We start from the raw sequence: 20,177 nt of genomic DNA, 5'->3' as shown, positions 1-20,177 counted from the left end.
CATAGAAATACACTAATCACTTTCTGAAACAAACCATAAAATGAAAAATCCCAAAAATATTAAAGCTAAAACACACAACTTTAACATTAAAGAAAAAAAGATCTAGAAAGTAACAGTTCAAATATCAAAGTCAATCAGAATCACACAATTTCTATTAAAACAGAAAATTTTGCAATATAGTACTACAAAAGAGAGAAGATAAAAGCTTGCAACTAAGAATAATTTATCCTAAAAAGCTGAATATAATCCTACAGGGGAAAAAAAGAGCTCTTAATGGAAGAGTGCTTTCAAGCATTTCTGATGAAAAGACTAGAGCTGAGTAGGAATATTGAAATATAAACAGACAAGTCCAAAGGAACTCAGAAAAGTGAATTTATCTGAGCATTTGAAAACAGCTGTATAATCAGACATAGCTAAAATTCTACAGATAGAGGAGTGGAGAAAAATTAAATGTCACCAGAAATATAATGTCTTTAAAACCTATTTGAGAGTTTAGAAAAACAGGTTGTGAGAGTGAAATAGTTTTATTTTGTGTATCTGAAAAGTGCCAGTAAAAGGAAAGGTAAAAGTTTTTAAATACATTAATGCAGAAATGTGAAAGAAGAGGGTCCTGAACTAAATGAAGCGTGAGAAAATCATACAAATATGGACGGTGAAGAGGAATAGCAGAACTCAGATAAGTTTCACTCTTATTTGAAATTAACAAAGATAGGTTGAATATATACCTGTAGTTTGTTGTAGAAATACATCAAATTCAAAAGGCTTATGTTAAGCTTGGGATGATGCTGGGGTTAGGTAATGCATAAGAAAGAGGACATTCAGAAGGATAGAATCCCAAAACAAACTTTTTGATCCTGAAGGGGAGATTAAAATTTTTTTTCACACCAGCCCTAAAGTCAGGAGGACCCAAGTTCAAATCTGCCCTCAGACGCTTAAGACTTTCTAGCTGTGTGACCCCAAGCAAGTCATTTAACTTCATTTGCCTCAGCAAAAATAAAGAAAAAAGAATATAAGCGAGTCTCCATCAATTTGGGAATGGCTGAACAAACTGTGGTATATAGAGGTGATAGAATATTATTGTACTATAAGAAATAAACAAAAAAATTTTTTTCAAAGAATCCTGGGTAATATGTAACAACATTGTGAAAAACAACTTTGAAATACTTAAAAATTCTGATCAATGAAGTGACCAATCATGTCTCCCAGGAGGACCTATGATAAATCATATAACTCATTTCCTGACAGAAAGACAAGAGACTCAATGTAGAAAAAGACATATTAGATTTATTTTATTTGACCAGGTTTACTTGTTATGAAGGTTTTTTCTTCATCTTTTTGGCTTTTAAACAGGAGAGAGAGGCATGCCAAGAGTGAAGAAGCTAGCAATAAAGATGCAAGAAAGAGGAACATTTTTTTTTTCTCAAAATGCATAGAAGAAAACAAAAAAGATAAAAGTTCAAAGCAAAGAGTAGCCAAGCAGGATAGTCTTGAAGATGTATTTACATTTATTACATATGTTTCTCAAAAAGTAGTATAAAAGAAAAAGTTATGGTTCTATTTACCATCCTCTACCAGGTGGTATGCTATAAGGAAATATTTTTTGCTATTTAAGTTTAGGATAATTTTAAAAAATAAATTGGGGAAGCCTAGGCAAACACAGAGCATAAGGGGAAAACCAGTGAAATTAGTCATCAAGCATTTATTAAGTACTTCCTAAGCTTGAGGCACTGAGCTGTTATGCAAAGAGGGAAGAGGACTGAAAGGAAGCTGTCACAAAGGTTGCAAAAAAACCAGGAAAAGTATAATTCCTTAAAAGTCAAAGGAAGCAGAATTTTAAAGAGCAAGCAGTTAACAATTCTAAATGCTATTGAAATGGTTGAAGAAAATAAGGAATGATAAAAGGCTGAATTTTTATTTCTGATTCAATAACTGGCAAAACAGTAAAATAATAATTTCCAGTTTCACAGAAGTTCATTTCAAAATAGACTCCATTGGTCATCAGAAAGGGCTAATTTTAGTGTAAAATTAAGTTTTATGTTCTCTTAGTGCTCCTTAAGTGTACCAAACATCAAAGACTGATCAAATTATTTCAAACTATGGTTTTCTGGACAATTATATAGAAATTTTATCTAATGTTTTTATTTTAAGTTTTTACCAATCATATCTGTGAAATTATTCATTTTTTTCCAAAAGATTAACTTGGCATAAATCAGATCACATATATCAAATTCAAAAACAAATTAGAGAATTACATGTACCCAGTTTTTAGAATTTTGAAACCATTTGACAGTCTCATAGGCTTTGGAATGATCACCTTTGAAAGGTTTAAAGATGATTTTAAGCAGGGCATTGAGCTAAACTGTGATTTGGTGAGCCCTCTTAAATCCCTTTGAAATGGAATATAATGGAATAGGAAATTTGGAATTCTAAAAGGAAAACTTTTTACTTTTTATAAAAGTAAATAATATTTATGGGAAAAATTTATAAGGTATAGCAATTTCATTGTATACTACATTATGTAATTTTTTTCTGAGTGCATGTTATTGCTACTGTTTTCTACTTAATATGCAATTTAAATTTAGAATTATTCTAAATTAGAATATTCTAAATTTATGTTAAAAAAAATATGTCCCAAAAGTCTAAATGTCTATATTTTATGAATTGGCTCTATTGTAAAAAAGTTTCATTCTGTACTGGGGACATCATTAACAGGCAGCCACACATGGAATATTTCACCAATAAAAGATTATACTTTATTGGTCTCATGACCTTTTCTGAATTCTTTTGTCCATGTAAGTGGTCTATGCTATTTTAAGTTCAAAATAAATTGTGTAGGTTTTTTTTCTTACAAGAGTTTCAAAGTAAGTTTTACTTTGTTGAGGAACTTTTAGCTATATTATTCACTAACAAATAGACTTGATATCATATCAACATATTCAAGTTTTTATTTATAGAATTGTGATAATTTTACAGTTATATTATTTTATTAACATAATTTCCCCAAGGAAAATATAAAAGCTGACCAATATTAAAGGTTTTCTTCTTTAGAAAATTTAAACATTTAAAAAATCTACTGGGAAATTACTTATTATGCTTTATTTAAGAAGCACAAAACTCAAATTATAAAGTTCATCAAGATAATAACTTTGCCACTCTATAAATGAGTTGAAATTGTTGTTCTAACAGAGAAGACAGTACCTGAATGACCCACTGTCGATGCTGCCAGGCATGGTAATTCTTTGCATCTTGGTTAAGAATATCAGCAATAAAATCAAGCTCCTGAGATGGGTCCTTCAGCCACTCCACTAACACTCGCCTGTGGTGCCTAAAATCCCAAGTAAATGAGATAAGTGTTGTTTAATACTAGGCACAAGTCACAAATTTGACACAACAAGAATTAAAAATCCAGATGCATAAAAAGGAATGTCTTTGGTAAAAATCACAGCTCTTGAATTCAAGGAGTTAACAATACCCCTAGAGATGAAAACTCCCTCGTGGATAGATAATTACAGATGGCACTGTACACATATGAGTTAGATAACACAAATAAGGAAAAGATCAGTGTAAGAAGTCCAAGGGGAGTTTTAAGATAGACCTCCAAAGAGGTCATAAACTAGTAGAGAATGACTATGGCAATACATCAGCCAGGGAAATCCTCATAAACTTCTTCAGAAGAGTCTCATGATAACTATACAAAATAAGGCATATAGAGTAGTGGGAAGCTCTTTTTAAGCTAAGGTCTTTAATTAGATTCAGATACTGAGGCAAGGCCTAATTAGTGATCAAGGCAAGATTAAAAAAATGAGGCAGAAAATGACTTATTTTATTTAGTTTAAAAAAAAAAAAATCAATCAAATTCTTAGGATTTCTGATGGAAATCAGAAACAACTGATATTTACAATCACTCTGAACCAATGATGGCCCAAACAATGACCAAGTGGGATTTGGCCTGAGATGTACTGTTGGCCAATCAATGAAAGCCAAATGATTTGGATTTAAGGTAAGGTCCCCAAGAAAGAAATCTAGTTCATACATCCCAAGCTATTTTGAGGCTTCCAAGATCAAAATTTACCTTCCTTTTGGCCAAGCACACCCTTAAGGAATCCCATGTGACAAAAAGATGGGCACTAGATGCTGTTTTTCTTCTATAATAATTGATGAAATGGCCTATTATGGCATAGGGATTGTGATCTGTGTTGTTAAAAGGTACAACTGTACTGATGGATTTCTTGAAGTTTAAAAAAAGAAAATTCCAACACTTCTTAGTAATCATCATTACTTTTAACAAAGCTATATAGCAGACTTCTTGGTCTGATTGAATTAAATTGTTCATTTAAGAATTTGGCAAATATATTGTTTGTCTTTCCAAAATTTGTAATTTAAAAGTGGTATTAGTGATTTATCCATTAAAGAAAACCTGATTAAAAACCAATCCCAATTTTCAGGGCCAACTGACTAGCACACAGCAATTAACATATAAATAAACATGGCTGGCTTTAGATTGATCAAACATTATTTCAAGTTTTTTTTTTTTAAATTCTCAATTCAAGTTTATTATTATTTTTATACTACATTCGTTAGAATGTAGTATAAGACTTCATACATAGCAAAGTAGAAGGTTAATAAATATAAACAACTTCTCATTGTAATTTCTATTTACTACCACCAAGTCCAGAGAGAATTGGGGATCCTTGAACAAAACTCAACTACCAATTAAGTGGTCAGTGGTCACAAGGTCACAGATCTAAAGTAGAATTTTAGGAATTAGAGTAGAATTCTTAGGAATAAGGAAACTGAGGCCTACAGAAATGAAGAAACTTAGTCTAGGTCCCACAGGAAGTAAATCTCAGTAGGAGCTATAACCTGATGTTTTAATTCCAAAACCAGTATTCAGAACACCAGTAGTAGCATCTTTTAAAATTCATTTAAGAATTGCACATGTTTAACTTATATTGGATACTTGCTATCTAGGAGAGGGTGGGAGAAAAATTTGGAACACAAGGTTTTGCAAAGGTGAATGTTGAAAACCTAAATTTTTTAGTAATACAAAATAGAAAATCTGCTCTGTAGTCATATATTCATGTTGTAAAGGCCTCTACATATCATTTAGTTCCCTTCTTTTACAAATGAGAAAAGGTAACAGTTAGTTGCAATGGCAGGGGAACTTTAGCTTCATATTTAAACCCTAAAATGTGAGCTGTCACTCAATTGAAGATAAAAGAAATCTCCAGTCAAATTTATGCCAAAAATGCCCCAAAGTTTTCTTTATTAAAAAATTCTTCTAGATACAAGTAAACAGAAATCATATGTAGTAAAGGTGGTTATTTGATATTTTACACAATAATAAATTTATCAATTCTGCTCACTGTCAAATAATGCTAAGATCAAATGACCTTAGAACAGTAAAATTCTAACGTGCCTATTGATGGATATCAAAGAAAAATTGGATGATATAGACTGTTCAGAATGTTACCCAGACACCCTTTACATAAGACTGCCTTGATCAGAGTTGTTTTTGCAATAATATCTACACTCACAACCAAACCCCCTGGCAACAACTGCACAATTAAGAAGTTATTTCTATGGAACCACTCCCATAACATTATAAGCAAATGAATTATTTTCAAAAAACCAATTGAGGATACTAAGGATATGTTTATATACTAAATGCTTAAAAATTAGTACAATATTATACATAATTCTCTAATCTTTAAGCTTACTGTATGCATTAAAAGATATACACATAACATAAATTACATTACATCATATAACAGAGAAAACAAACCTGAAGTAATACCTAATTAAGCAGAATCATCCTAAGAAAATTTACAGAGGAAATTGGAAATAGTGAAAAATGAAACAAATCTGCCAGTGTTTCCATGATGCTTTATTTTTACTTTTCTAACAATTTATACCTTAGTGCCTAATACACTACATAAGGAATTGTGAATAGCACTATAAGTGAAGCCAGGAACAGACATTAGACCAGACCAAAGCACATAAGGAAATAAAATTTTGTTTCTGTACTGGAAGTGACTGTTTTAAAAGCAAGGAAGGATTAATTTTCAAGGGGGAAATGGGAAAAAAACTTGAATGACTAGGGGGAAAAAAGTGATAGATGGTATTAACACCCCCAAAAAATGTTCAAGGGGATATAAACATGACAACTCTTGTACCTACTTTTTTATCTTTATAAACATGTACACACATCAAGATAATTCTTGCTGAAAAGACAAAAGAACCAGAAAGGTTTGCACAATTTTTAAAGTAGTTCACAACTTCATTCATTTAATGACTAGCTCAGTTTGTGAAGATATTCAGCCCAAAACCATAAAGACGGAAATCCACGGAAATTGAGTAGCTGTCCATCAGTTAGGGAATGGCTGAATAAGTTATGGTATATGAATATAATGGAACATTATTGTTCTATAAGAAATGATGAGCAGGCTGATTACAGAAAAGCCTAGAAAGAGTTGCATGAATTTCTGCTAAGTGAGGTGAGCAGAATCAAGAGAATATTGTACAAAGTAACAGCAAAATTATGTGATGATCAACTATGATGGATCTGGCTATTGGCAATGTGGTGATTCAAAACAATTCCAATAGATTTGGGATGGAAAGTGCCATCTGCATCCAGAGAGAGGACTATAGGGACTCAAATGTGGATCGAAGAACAGAGTCACACAGCTGGGAAGTGTTAAGTATCTGAGACAGATTTGAACTCAGGTCCTCCTGACTTCCGGACTGGTGCTCTTTCCATTGCACCACCTAGCTGTTCTGAAACAAAATCTTATGAAACTGAATGCTAAAAACTATCTTGACATATATTTAGAAAAATAAAATACTATTGAGAAAAACAACCACCACAATAAAAAAAATCATGAAGTTCAGGACCTCATAAGAAATTATTCTAGCAATCTATTTAGGAAAATGTACAGAGTTTGTCTAGTTCAAAACAGTGATTTCATTGCTAGAAGGAACTCTCCATCAATATCTATCAGCGACTAGTCTTCAATACCTATTTTTAGTTACCCTATGTGTACACTGAGAGGCCATACCTCTTGCCCAGGGTCACAAAGCTAGTATGGGTCAGAGGCAAAACCTGGACCAAGATCTTCCTTAGTCCCAGTCTATCTGTTTATTCACTATCACATAAAGCCTCTCAATTGTGTTTATACTTTATTATAAAGTATTTGACTCAGTATAATAAAATGTAGCCTTAAAAGCTCTCTTCCAAGGTATTTCTTATGCATATGTTAAAATAACATAAGATTCCTTGAAAGCTGGAACCTCTGAGCTTATTCAGCTGACCCTCTATTCACATCAAAGGAGGCATAATATGAGATGTATGCTCACCCAAGATATCCACCTACCATGGAGGATGTGTTGCACAGAATCCAAATGGAAGAGGGATTGCCTAGTTGCTGAGGTCCTCTAGATGTTGCTGTTTATGGATGATATTGTGCTGACTGCACCAAACCCCAGATTACAGGACCTCCTCAATGAAATTCATGAACACTCAAAGAGATTAGCAATCCATTAGGAAAAACAAGTAGATAAAGAAGGGCTGTTGCCCATACTAAGACAGAGAGATGCACAGGCAGTCTATTTAGTCAATCCACCAATAAGTATCTTGGAGAAACACTAAATGAACAAAAAACTGGGACCAAAATTGAATAGGTAAAATAATTCAAATTTGGTTTAAATTAGGAAAATACTTAGGGTTTCCATGATCCCAAGAAAGTCCCTAATATAAAAAAACAGGTTTATTTAAATAATAGAATTTTTCTGTGAATACTACATAGCTGTGAATCACGGAACACCATGATTTCCAAAGAACCAAAATTACAGGTGACCTAAAGAGCAATGGAAACAATGACGTATGCTAGAAATACTGGATTAGGAATCACAATGAACCTACATCCCAATCCTACCTCTAACATTTAGTGGATTATGTGACCACAGACATGTTAAACCCCTGAGCCTGAGAGTCCTGCTCTTTAAAATGAAGATCAAATGAAATAATGTATATAAACTGTTTTACCAATTTTATAGTGCTACATAACATCAACTAATTATCATTACTATTGCAAGTAAGAAGTGGTATAAAATGTCATCCAGGAAATGTTTAATATAAAGTGGTGGGAATCAGTCATGTAATGAGAGAGAGAGAGAGAGAGAGAGAAACTATTATTCTTTGTAAAATTTACCCATGATTCAGGGTTCATGATTTAGAATTCAACGTCCATTACCTTATAGAAGATTTGTGAGAGGAATAAAGGTAAGAATCACATCTGCAGCCCTCCTGTTAGAGCCTTCACTTGGAGATTCCATTCCATTCACACAGCACATATCTTGGAGGTACACAATTACTTACATAGAGAATTTGCACAGGAAAAGGGAATTAACTACAGCAAGAAAACTTCAGACCAACTCAAAGTATTGAATGACAGGAATACTTCAGGTTCATCAAACATCTCACAGCTTATAAAGTATTTCCTTTCTAACAAACTAACAAGATATATATACATAAAGCCCAAATAATATTTTCCTTACTTTACAAAAGGCCCAATTAAGAGACCTGACCACAGCTATACAATTAAGAAGTATCAGGTTTAGAACTTGGACCCAAGTATTTTGATTCTGCCTCTTTAAAAGATGACCTATAGTGCTGAAAAATTCTTTTACAATACAAAAAAGAAAGCAAAAAGTTTGCTTATCTTACCAGACTTGGTAGTTTTTGGGCTGTTCCTCAATGATTGCAGTGATATAATTCATTTCCTCAGTTAGATCCTTTTGCAGAGACTTTAAGAGAACTCTCCTAAAATGCCTACACCAAAAAAATCAATTGTCAAAAACTTCATTACTCAAAATGTTATTTTAACTTATTTTAATAATTTTTCTTATGCTCTTTACAGTATGGAAATATATAAAAAACTTATTAGTTTTTCTAGAAATGGTAATAAATATTTTTAATACCCGGAAGTACTGGGTATACTTAAGTGCAATATTAACTCCATTCAAAAAAATTTAAACTATTGATTGTTCAGAGATAAGAGATTTTCTTTTTTGTTGAAGCAACTGGGGTTAAATTACTTGCCCAGGGTCACACAGCTAGGAAGTGTTAAGTGTCTGAGACCAGATTTGAACTCAGGTCCTCCTGATTTCAGGGCTGGTGTTCTATCACACCACGCCACCTAGCTACCCCTAATAGGAGATTTCTTAAGATTACATTAGGAGAATCCTGGAGGGGAATAGTCAAGAAACAACATCTCAACATAGCATAATTTTCTTCTTATTTAAGATTCATATATATATATATATATATATATATATATATATATATATATATATATATTTATAATTTTAAATTGTTTTAGAGCAGAGAAATAATGTCCAAGGTTATAGAGGAACTCTCTAAGTGAGAAAAGCTTCGATATTAGATTAATGTTAAATTAAATTGTTGCAAGCAGATATGATACTATATTCCTTCCTTTCCCACCTTTTAAAAGGTATAGCCAAAATACCTTCTCTGCAGGACCTCATAGATAATACTCCATCTCTTCATCTCCCATTTTTATTCCTTTGAAATGATTATCTCATGTCTGGAATAAATACCCATTTCCCTTCTGTATCTTAGAATCTCAGACCTTTTCTTAACTCCAAAGCTACTAGTGCCCTCCTACCTCAATTTAAATTGCTCTTATTTTGTTTGTACTTATTTACACACACACACACACACCCTCTTCTGTAATATGTAAACTTCCTGAAAGGAAAACATTAAAAGATTCCCAAATCAAATTTGCCTACACAACAATCAACCTGAGCAGTATGTTACATTAGGGTTTTTCAATTTTTTTTAAAATATGAGAATACATATATGATCAGTGATTCAGAGCTAGAATCTTAGAAGTCCGAATTCCACTGCCCTACAGAAATCATGGCATAAAGAAGGTAAGTGATTTGTCCCAATACACAGATTGTGGGTTAAAGAATTAAAAATAATGTAATCCATTACTTACCACACTGTATAATTAGCTGCATTTAGCTCAATAGCATCTCCAGTTAATTTAAAAGCTCGTTCACTTCTTTCATCACGTTGCAGAACTGCCCGGAAATAATCATAAACATCTCTAACTGGAAACAGAATAGTTTTTATTTAAATTCAGCACTATATTACAGCATCCATATTACTTATCTATATCCTGTGCAGTATCTTATAAATCACAATCCCAAGCCTAAAGTTTTTATAATTACTCTTATTTAAATACTCACACTCATATTTGTTCCATGAACAATATTCTTTTTAGTGGTTAACAAGATTCTACTGGGATTGCAATAAAACAATCGATTCAGAGTTCATGCAGGGTTCAAATTTGTCTTTGAATAGTGAAATAAGGGTTAGTTAGTTAGCTCAGAGTATTAATTGTCCAAGTTAGATAAGAAAGGTCAGTGGCTTATGAACATTTAAAAAGGAGAACGGTTATTAAGAAAGTGATTTGAGTATCAAATTAGGTTTAATTTCACTCTCATTTATATTTACCTGAAAAGATATTAGCCTGTGTTTAATTAAAAGTATATAAGTATACATCATAAAAGAGTAATGAAATACTAAAGAGTGCAAAAGAAAAATTTAGATCAAATATACTCATTCACATATTTAATTGTATAGTAACCAAGAGTAATTTTAACTATATAGATTATATATGTTCCCTGACAACCTAACTTTTTTTAAACAATGCAAAACAATCCATTCTTGCATATGATAAATTTACAAACAATGGTAACCATAAAATATATTCCAAAGAAATTAATGTCGATTAATGGCAATTGCTTATTTGTGGCTATTATGAAACATCAGACTTTCTATGCTGGCTCACAAACACTATGAATCTACAACTTGCCAGCTGAATTTTCTTCACTTATGCACCAATTACTAGATAAAAATAAACTTACATTTTTCACTATAAATTATCTGGACCACTGGATTTGGTCCATCATTCTGAGGCACCGGTTCTATATCAGCCCATTCTGGTCTGTCCCTGTAAATATACATTTTTCTTTTCAGTGCTTGAAGACAGACAGATAAGAGAAAGAAAAAGGACTATGGTGTTTATTAGATTAAAGAATGACAAATATTCTCATAATACATTAGTTCTTATAAGACACCTTAAAATAACTACTACAAAAATCACACAAAACAAAAGTTAAATCATTTTGCTACTATTGTCTTAAGCTTTCCAGTAGTATCAAATAAAGATTCATAATCATATTCCCTTTCACAAATAAAAACAATTTTTATACAAAAAGGTCTTTGAATAGAACAGTAAGTCTTTGCAACAAGTACACAAAGCTTCTAATTTAGAAATGACTCTAAATGCACCAGTCTGAGATTAGAAGTCACCAGATTTCTCAAATTCAAAAGACTCTTGTCTTCAAATTCTGTCCTACTTCAGTCAGCATTTTTTCTTTGGAATTTACTAGGAATTTGACATTTTAAAATCACAGTATCACAGCCTACTGTATACCAGCTAATATCATCCAAAAAGGATTACTACTATCTTTGGGGGAACAAAATATTCCATAAAAACAAATTTATCTTTATACAGAGCTAAACTGTAACAACAAACTTTTTATGCTGATCCACAATGGCGATGATAGTAAACTTTCTGACATCCTGTCAATCCTGAAATGCTGCCCATTATATGAAAGGATTGATGAGAGGAATAGAACAGAAGGGAATAAGCACTTACTCAGCACCTACCCTGTGCCAAGATCTATGCCAAGAACTTTATAAATATTATCTCATTTGAATGGGGAGAAAGAAATTAGTTTTAAGTTAGCATGTGTCTGAGACCTAGGGTCTGGAACAAAAGAAAGAAATGGAAATACTTCCAGAAAAATCTGCACTTAGTCTTCCCAGGGCAAAGATTTAGGTTTTGTGGCAGTAGCAAAACGCTTAATTTATGCTTATTCTGAAATATTTTCAGTAATTTTTAATTATTCATAACATATATGCCAAAATGCCAAAGCAGAACAGGGATTCTTTCAAGTTTGGTGCTCTTTTCTCCTCAGTAAGCTACTTTCTAGTTGAAATTAACTCTGATCCTTCTAGTATGTTTAGCAGTCTAAGTGTAGAGGAAGATTATGAATACCATTCCTGTCCTCTGCTGGTCTAGATAGGCCTTTTCCCACACTCTTAAGACATTGTAGCTATCCCTTTTCTACCAGCTCTGCTTTTCAGATCATTAAAATACAATTTCCCAAAGAAGATGGGGCAATTTATCCTAACTCTTTGCTAGGTGAAACTGAATTAGGCAACCTAATGTTCCCTATATTTCTGAATGAAATATAGTGGGTGAGGAAATAAGAGTAATACTCAGCCACTAAGAACATACCAGGAACAGCTCATTACATATAAAAGGGATTTGTTGTTTTCTTTGTACAAGGGAACATTCAGAAGGAAAAGAATCAACAAAAGGCAACAAAAACAAAAACAAAAAGGCAAAAAAAAAAAAAAAAAAAAAAAGTTGTTGGTGTTATTTCAGTTATTAGTGACCCTATTTGTGGTTTTCTTGACAAAGATACTGGAATGGTTTGCCATTTCCTTCTCCCGCTCATTTTACAGATGAGAAATTAAGGCAAAAAGGGAGAAGTGACTTACCCAGGGTCACAGAGCTACAAGTGTCTGAGAATGGATCTCAACTCATGAAGTGAGTCAGACTCCTGGCCCAGTGCTCACCTACTGTGCCACCTTGCTAACTTTTTTTCTTTTTTTTTAAGAATGGGAACTAGCCTTATAGTGCTTGGCCCCACAGGGCAGAAAAGTCAGCGTAAGGTCCAAAAAGGAGGCAGTTATCAGCTGGCCAATAAAGAAAGGTTTTAAAAAGTGTAATGTGTTGTCTCAGGAGGATGTCTAGTCCAATATATTGTTCAAGGCCTTCAAGGAATTTGCAATTCTATTCCACAACACCTCCACCCCCATCCCCTTACGACACACAAATTGCCTTCATACACATAGGCCTTATTCTATGATGCGAAAAGCAGTAGGAATGATATGCACAACTTCCCTCTTCCACTTAAACCCATATGTACTATAATGATCAGAATGGTCTTCAACTATAAAGTAGTCTGAAGCCAGGATAAAGAGATAGGGAACCTCCATTCTGCCCTTTGAGAGTCAAAGCAATGTTTCCTTTTACCTCTTGGAGCCCGTTTTTCCTTCTAAGCGATGCTAACACAGGCAGGAAAGGCCTTGTGCCTTACAGGATGAAGGCTGACCTTTCAGACGCAGGACTCTCAACACCCCTTCAGCCACATCTTGCGTGGGACTATTCCCACAAGACCCCTATGCTGATGAAAACACAAATCCAACCAAAATGGCACTAACCCTCACTGAGGAGGGGAAAACAATGGATCCCAGAATTTACAAAGTTTCACTACAACCTAAAGGGGAGGGACGGTGATGGAGCAGGAGAGCTTCAGGTTCCTAGGATCCGACTTAAAATCCCCATCTGCCACGCAGTACCTGTGACTGGCCAAGTCCTCACCCTCTCGGAGGGAGTTTTCTATTCTGTAACGCCCGAGAGCGAGGCTAGATGGGCTCTAGGGGGCTAATAGCTCTGAGTGCCGCAATCTTAAAGTGGATGGGGGATTTCCCGCAGGGTCCGAGGTAGCTACGCCGAGGGGAGCCCTCCGGCTCCTCCCCAACTCCGGGGAGTGAGTGGCTAAGGCGCCGCAGGGCTGGGTGGCAGGGGCCCGACAGCGCAGCAGCCCAGGCCCGCCGGGCCTGCGGGTGGCGGAGGATGCGGGCCGGGGGGAGGGGCAGGCGGCGAGGCGGGCATGTGGCCGGGAGGACGGGCCGGGGGCTGCGAGGTGTAAGGGGCCGGGCCGGGGCTGGGGCTGCGGCGGATCTCGGAGGGCGGGGAGTCGGGAGAGCAGCGGCTCCGAGACTGGACAGGGGGATCCCGCGGCGGGACTCGGCCCCAAGCCGCGGGGAAGCTGCGGAGAGGATCCGCGCGGGGTCCGCACCGAGGGCAGAGCCCGAGGGAGCTGCAGGCCCCGGCCTCCAACGCCGCGGAGGGAGGCAGGCCCGAGGCTCCGGGGGGAAAGGGGAGCGGCCTTCTCCCGCCGCCGCCGCGGGGCCACTACCTGTACAGGACGTAGGTAGGCGAGTCGAGGCGCATCAGCCCGTAGTCCTCCGGAAAAGAGTCCCCTTCCACTTCCTCAGGCTCCGCCGCGGCCGCACCTGCGGCCGCCGCCACGGCCGCCGCTTCCGCCTCGGGACTGGGCTTCGGCTTGGGCTGCCCCGGCTCCCCGGCTACCAAGCCCTCCGCGGCCATATCGGCCTCCGCCGCCACCTGGGCGGCCGCCATCTCGCCTGAGTCCGGGTGGCGGCAGCAGCCCCGATCCAGGCTTTATCCGCCTCCTTCCCTTCTTCCCCTTCCGGTCGCCTGGCCAACCATAGAGACGAGGGCAAACCGGCCTCCGTTTGCAGGTCCAAACTCTCCCAACCCTCGGGAGAGACCGAGGGAGGGAGGGGGCGGGGCGGAGGCGGAAGGAAGGCGCCAAAGGCTGGCCGTGGCCAGTGCGCAAGCGCGGACCTAGTTTGAATGTGCCGACCTTGGGGCTGGAGCGTCCTTTCCCCGCGGGTCCGTGCTGTCGCAGGGTTACTCCCTGCGCGTCTCTGCCTTCCCCTGCCTCTCCTCCTCCGCACCCTACTGGGATCCCCCTCCTGCCGGCCCTCGGGCACGGACCGTCCGTCTTCTCTGGGCCTCCTCGCCCCGTTCCGTCTCCCAAGGCCTTCTCCGATTCCCTCTGACTTTGCCGGCTCCCATTTGGGACTTGGGGGCAGAAATACTGGAGGGCTTTGCCGGGTCTTTCTGCTCCTTTTATTTTATTTAATAGCCTTTTATTTACAGGTTATATGTATGAGTAACTTTACAGCATTAACAACTGCCAAACCTCTTGTTCTGATTTTTCACCTCTTACCCCCCCCCCCCACTCCCTCCCCCAGATGGCAGGATGACCGGTAGATGTTAAATATATTAAAGTATAAATATAAAATATAAATAAATTAAAATATAAAATAAAAGTTAAAAAATAAATAAAACACAAAATAAGTATACATGACCAAATTTTGCTGTACAAAAAGAATCGGACTCTGAAATATTGTACAATTATCTGCTCGTTTTAACTCTAAGGAAACCGAGGTATATAGGGATAAAGTGACTTGCGCTGGGGTCATACCACTGTTAAGTATCTGAGGTCACATTTCTTTTTTTTTTATTTGTCAGTAACAATAGGTCTTTAATATCAGATTTTTATCAAAGCAGTGTGATGCAAATATTTGTCTTTTTTTTTTCCACAAATAGCTTATTTTTTTTTTTTGTTTGCTAATTTTTTTTTAATTTAATAGCCTTTTATTTACAGGATATATGCATGGGTAACTTTACAGCATTAACATTTGCCAAACCTCTTGTTCCAATTTTTCACCTCTTACCCCCACCCCCCCTAGATGGCAGGATGACCAGTAGATGTTAAATATATTAAAATATAAATTAGATACACAATAAGTATACCTGACCAAAACGTTATTTTGCTGTACAAAAAGAATCAGACTCTGAAATATTGTACAATTAGCTTGTGAAGGAAATCAAAAATGCAGGTGTGCATAAATATAGGGATTGGGAATTCAATGTAATGGTTTTTAGTCATCTCCCAGAGTTCTTTTTCTGGGCAAAGCTAGTTCAGTTCATTACTGCTCCATTAGAAATGATTTGGTTGATCTCGTTGCTGAGAAGGGCCTGATCCATCAGAACTGGTCATCATCTAGTATTGTTGTTGAAGTATATAATGATCTCCTTGTCCTGCTCATTTCACTCAGCATCAGTTCATGTAAGTCTCTCCAGGCCTTTCTGAAATTATCCTGTTGGTCATTTCTTTCCGTAAGCTATCTTAAACCCAAAGAGATGAATGTACCAACTGAGAGATTCTCCGCTTCCCTCCCCCCCATGCCTTCCAATACTAGTTAATTTGAGATTTTATAATTGAAGGCGAATATAAAAATTCATTAAAATGCAATTTGATAGTATTCCAGAACAAATACATCAGACTTCAATCACAATAGTTCCCTTTCTTCACAAAAACTGAAAGGGATTAACATTATCTCAATTCTCTCTGAATAGAAGAGGATGAGCTTAACTATTATATTACCCCAGGACTAGCACTTCTGGCTGTGAAGGCTGCCGAGTCCTTTTTTGGGGATGTTCATCTCCCTTTGGTATTTACTTGATTTCACCCAAATCTCACGGCTTCAAGAAGCTGTAGCACGCACCGCAGTCAACACTGTGTGTGGCAGACCCTCTTTCAAGAAGAGCTAAGTAGCTTGATAATAATGGGCAGATCTCAAACCCCTTGGTAAATTAGAGGGATGTGTATCCTAAGCATGTATAGACTTACCTCAGTGATGAGGTTTGGGGTTGTGTCCCCAAATGGTGCGGTTTCAGTTCTCCTCAATTCCTGGTCAGGGAGCCAAGTAATGAGGTTCAAAGCAGGGCAGGGAGTTGTGGGAAGCCCCTGCTAGTGGGTGCAGGTCCTTTGTAAATGAATTTACGAACCCAAAAAGTTAAACTGGCAAAAGAGGTTTGATTCTTGGCATTGGGAAGTCAGGCTTTGTTAGAAAGACTGAATTCTTTGGTGGCAAGGTCCCGACAGAGGGATATAAAGTTTTTAGCAGAAAAATTCTACCTGACAGAGAAATGTCATCAGGAGGTAAAGAGGGCATAGTCCTGTAAGAGAAATAGGAGAGAGAGATAAAGAGGGAGTAACACTGAGAGAGAATGTCTTTGAGTGATCAGAGTCCCTCGCAGGTAGCTATGCCAAGGGAGGTCCCTTGGCCTGGCCTGATCCCCGCTTTGAGATCCTTTACGGCCAAAGATTGAGCTCAGCTGCTCCCTTTTATAATTGAAACCTTGGCTAGAAACTGGGGGCAGCTCTTGGTGGGGGCTGGGAGCAGTTTAAACTAGAATCAGACTGAAATCTTTCAATAGAAGTTTCAATTAAATGAGATTACTGCCCCAGGCCTAGAGTTCCAGTACATTGGGACAGTTTACTGGGAGTAGACCTGAGCTAATTTTCAATTCAGTAGTGGTCTATAGAAATCTTGATCTCTAGCTCAGGCTAAGTAGGAGTGGTCTTGGACTCAACTACTCCCACCCAGATAACAGAATGAAACCACTTTATCTTGATTTCCTGAGGCAGATCTCTCAGGGGAGAGCTTAGCGTTCCCCCCCAAAGTCAAAGAGAAAGAGAGTTTCAGGGCTCCCCTTGTCATCAGGTGAATGGGTAAATGATAGCTTTATTTTTTTACTTAATAGTATTTTTTTTCCAATTATGTATATAGTTTTCAACATTCATATTTGTAAGATTTTAAATTCCAGATTTCTCCCCTACCCCTCCACAACACATTAAGCAATCTGATATAACTGTGTAAGACAGTAGTGACCACAAAGACAATCAGAGACTCAGTTAAAAAAAAAAAGCAAAAAGGGATTTATTATGTAATACTGGAGAAACTGAGGCAGGAGAGAGATTAGAGAGTTTTCAATAGTTTATTAATTGGAGAGTATAATTGACTGGACAGGACTCTCGTCTCAAATTATCCAGTCAGATAGAGATAAAGATATACTGGGACCCCTCTTGGTCCCAGGGCTGTCATCTCAAAGAATGCAGCAAATAAGAGCGGCCCCCTTCTTTAAATAACCCTAGAGACAAAGAAGGTAAAAAGGCGCGAAGGCTTCTCTCAGGTTGGGGGGAGACCATAACTCCTAAAAGCCCAGAGACAGGATGTCTGAATACCCAGAGATGAAGATGTCAGTGAGGTATCTTGGAATATTTTAGAGGGATATTGTAAATTCTTGAGGACAGGAGTTCTGCTCTCCTTGTTTATCTTGCTAGCAATTTATAACCTTAGAGTAAACGGTTCCCAGTCTTAATGGACTAGAGTGGGTTTTTACAACTAAGGGGATTTAACAGAACAGCTAAGGAAACTGAGACAAAGGAAACTAGTTCAGGGAAACTAAGTCAGAACAGTTAAAGAGAACTGAGGCATAACAATTACTGAACAAGATGAGGTGAGATCTTTCAAGACAATTGTGAAAATTGAGTAAGGCTTCATCTACTTAAGAGTTTGAGTAGGCCTGAAGGACTTTGAGCATTGATCCAAGGGCATACTTAAGTCCCCTTCCTGCTATACTCCCATGACATCATTTTCTCCCTATTTCAATCAAATATGGGCAAGTTCAATTTCTTGGTTACTTCCCTCGGTTAGGATGTAAGATCCTCAGCCAATGAGGATGAGGGTCAGTGGTGGGAAGGGGCATCTGTGTTAGGGATTAAAGCGTTAACCCTGCCCCCAGGAAGTGCTTTCTCCCTTAGCTCCTCTGCTGGATGAGTGGGATGCCCTTCTTGGGAGAATGTATAATAAACTTGTGCTTTAGTCCTAGAGATCTCTCCAGCTTTTTTTTTTAAATGGTGACCCCTCACCATTTCTGAGTCACACATTACAATCTCCCAAGAAAGGCCATCTCCCATCTAACCAAATGTTTGTCAGTAGAGTGCAAAGCATAAACTGCAAAACACAAGATTAAATAGAACAGAAGCTCCCCTCCTCCTTGACCTTTTCTCCCATTGTTTGGGCTTACATCCTAAACCTGAAAATCTATCCCAGAAACAAAAGAAAAATAATAATAAACTCAACTTAGATCTCACTAAAGAAGTGCTATACAAGCTGATATCATCTGATGAGAGAATTCAAAGCCATCAGCACCTTTAAAAGAAGTACTTAAATGCTAATTAAGAAGTAGGAAACCCAAGGGGAGTGTTCATTTAAGACAATCAACCCCCTGCAGTTTTTTAGCTATAGGTCAATTTACTATAAAGTCTCTTGTCATAAATTATGTCATATTCCTATGAGCAGGTCTTCACTCAGTTCATCCTACACAGATTATATGTATATGTACCAATCACATTGAACATATTTACACATGAGTTATGTTGTGAAAGAAGATTTAGAGAAAAAATGGAAAAACAATGAAAAAGAAAAAGATAAAAACAAAAAAGAAATTAAAATAGTGTTTCCAACTCCATAGTTCTTTCTCTGGATGTGGTCAACATTTCCCAGAATTTTCTTGAATCATTGCATTGCTCAGAAGAGCTAAGTCTGTTATACTTGATCATTCTACAAGGTTGCTGTTTCTGTGTATGATGTTGATGAGAACAATTTGTTCTTAAAATTTATTTTTATTTTTTTTAACATAATTACATCCAAGAAAAGTCTCTTCTAACAATTTAGTACATCCACCACGTCTTAAAATGAATGCGAATTTAGACTTATGTGAATAAAGTGACTAAAATGTCCATATGCTTTGATTCAAAGATTCCATTGCTAAGCCAAAATCCCAAGTAGGCTATCAATAAGAAGAAAGTCCCTATGTACAACAAAAGAGGATCTGTGGATTGCTTGGGGCTTTGTCAAACATCAAAGATGACAAAGTCATCCACTATATCCTGGGTCAATACCAGGTACCAGTACCTTTTATCTTACCAATGGACTTCAGTATCTAAGGAAGGAGCGAGACTGATACCTTTCCACAATTCTGACTCATTTAAATCCAATTCATTAGAAAGTCATCGCCTATTGATCCTCTTTGAAAACAAAGCATGAACAATGAGAAGAGACCTCATACTACCCCTTGGTAGAGGGGAGAAGTCACAAGTATTACATATTACATATAATTTTGTATATTGGTCGATTATGGTGATCACCCGCCTCTTTTTGTTTTTTAAAAAAATATTGTTTGCTATGTGGGTTGTCCAGGAGCAGAGGAGAGAAAATAGTGGAAACTGTGGTTATGCAAAAAACAAAAGATCAATAAAAATGTCACATTTTAAGAAGTGGATGTAATATTCCACATCTCTAGTATCCTGTTTTTATTTTAAAGAATTAAAAAAAAAATTATAGAAATCTCTTTTTTTTTTCACTCTCATTCCCCAACCCATTGAAAAAAAGAAAATAAATTTCTCTTAACAAATAAGCATAGTTGAACAAAACAAAAAAATTTTTTGGCTGTATATGTAAATATATATCTTATTTTAAACTCTAATCTATCACCTTT

General features: G+C 36.8%; 1 protein-coding gene across 2 annotated transcripts in view; it reads right to left on the bottom strand.

Moving 5' to 3' along the window:
- Positions 1-14,507, bottom strand: part of FNTA (farnesyltransferase, CAAX box, alpha) — a 39,434-nt gene extending 24,927 nt beyond the window's left edge. The window contains exons 1-5 of one of the 2 annotated variants that reach the window (XM_031950796.1): positions 14,152-14,507; positions 10,957-11,042; positions 10,023-10,137; positions 8,726-8,830; positions 3,199-3,325 (exon numbers count right to left, since the gene is read on the bottom strand). In XM_031950796.1, coding sequence (XP_031806656.1) covers positions 3,199-3,325; positions 8,726-8,830; positions 10,023-10,137; positions 10,957-11,042; positions 14,152-14,375 — 657 coding nt within the window. In that variant the 5' untranslated portion in view covers positions 14,376-14,507. The remainder of the gene's footprint in view (positions 1-3,198; positions 3,326-8,725; positions 8,831-10,022; positions 10,138-10,956; positions 11,043-14,151) is intronic. The other variant, XM_003758018.4, reaches the window with a different exon arrangement.
- Positions 14,508-20,177: the final 5,670 nt, after the last annotated feature.

Source organism: Sarcophilus harrisii, chromosome 2 (genome assembly GCF_902635505.1).
Source record: "Sarcophilus harrisii chromosome 2, mSarHar1.11, whole genome shotgun sequence".
In the NCBI taxonomy this organism is placed as follows: Eukaryota; Metazoa; Chordata; class Mammalia; order Dasyuromorphia; family Dasyuridae; genus Sarcophilus; species Sarcophilus harrisii.
The sequence above is the reverse complement of the archived record's forward strand: the minus strand, read 5'-3'. Positions and strand labels throughout refer to the sequence as shown.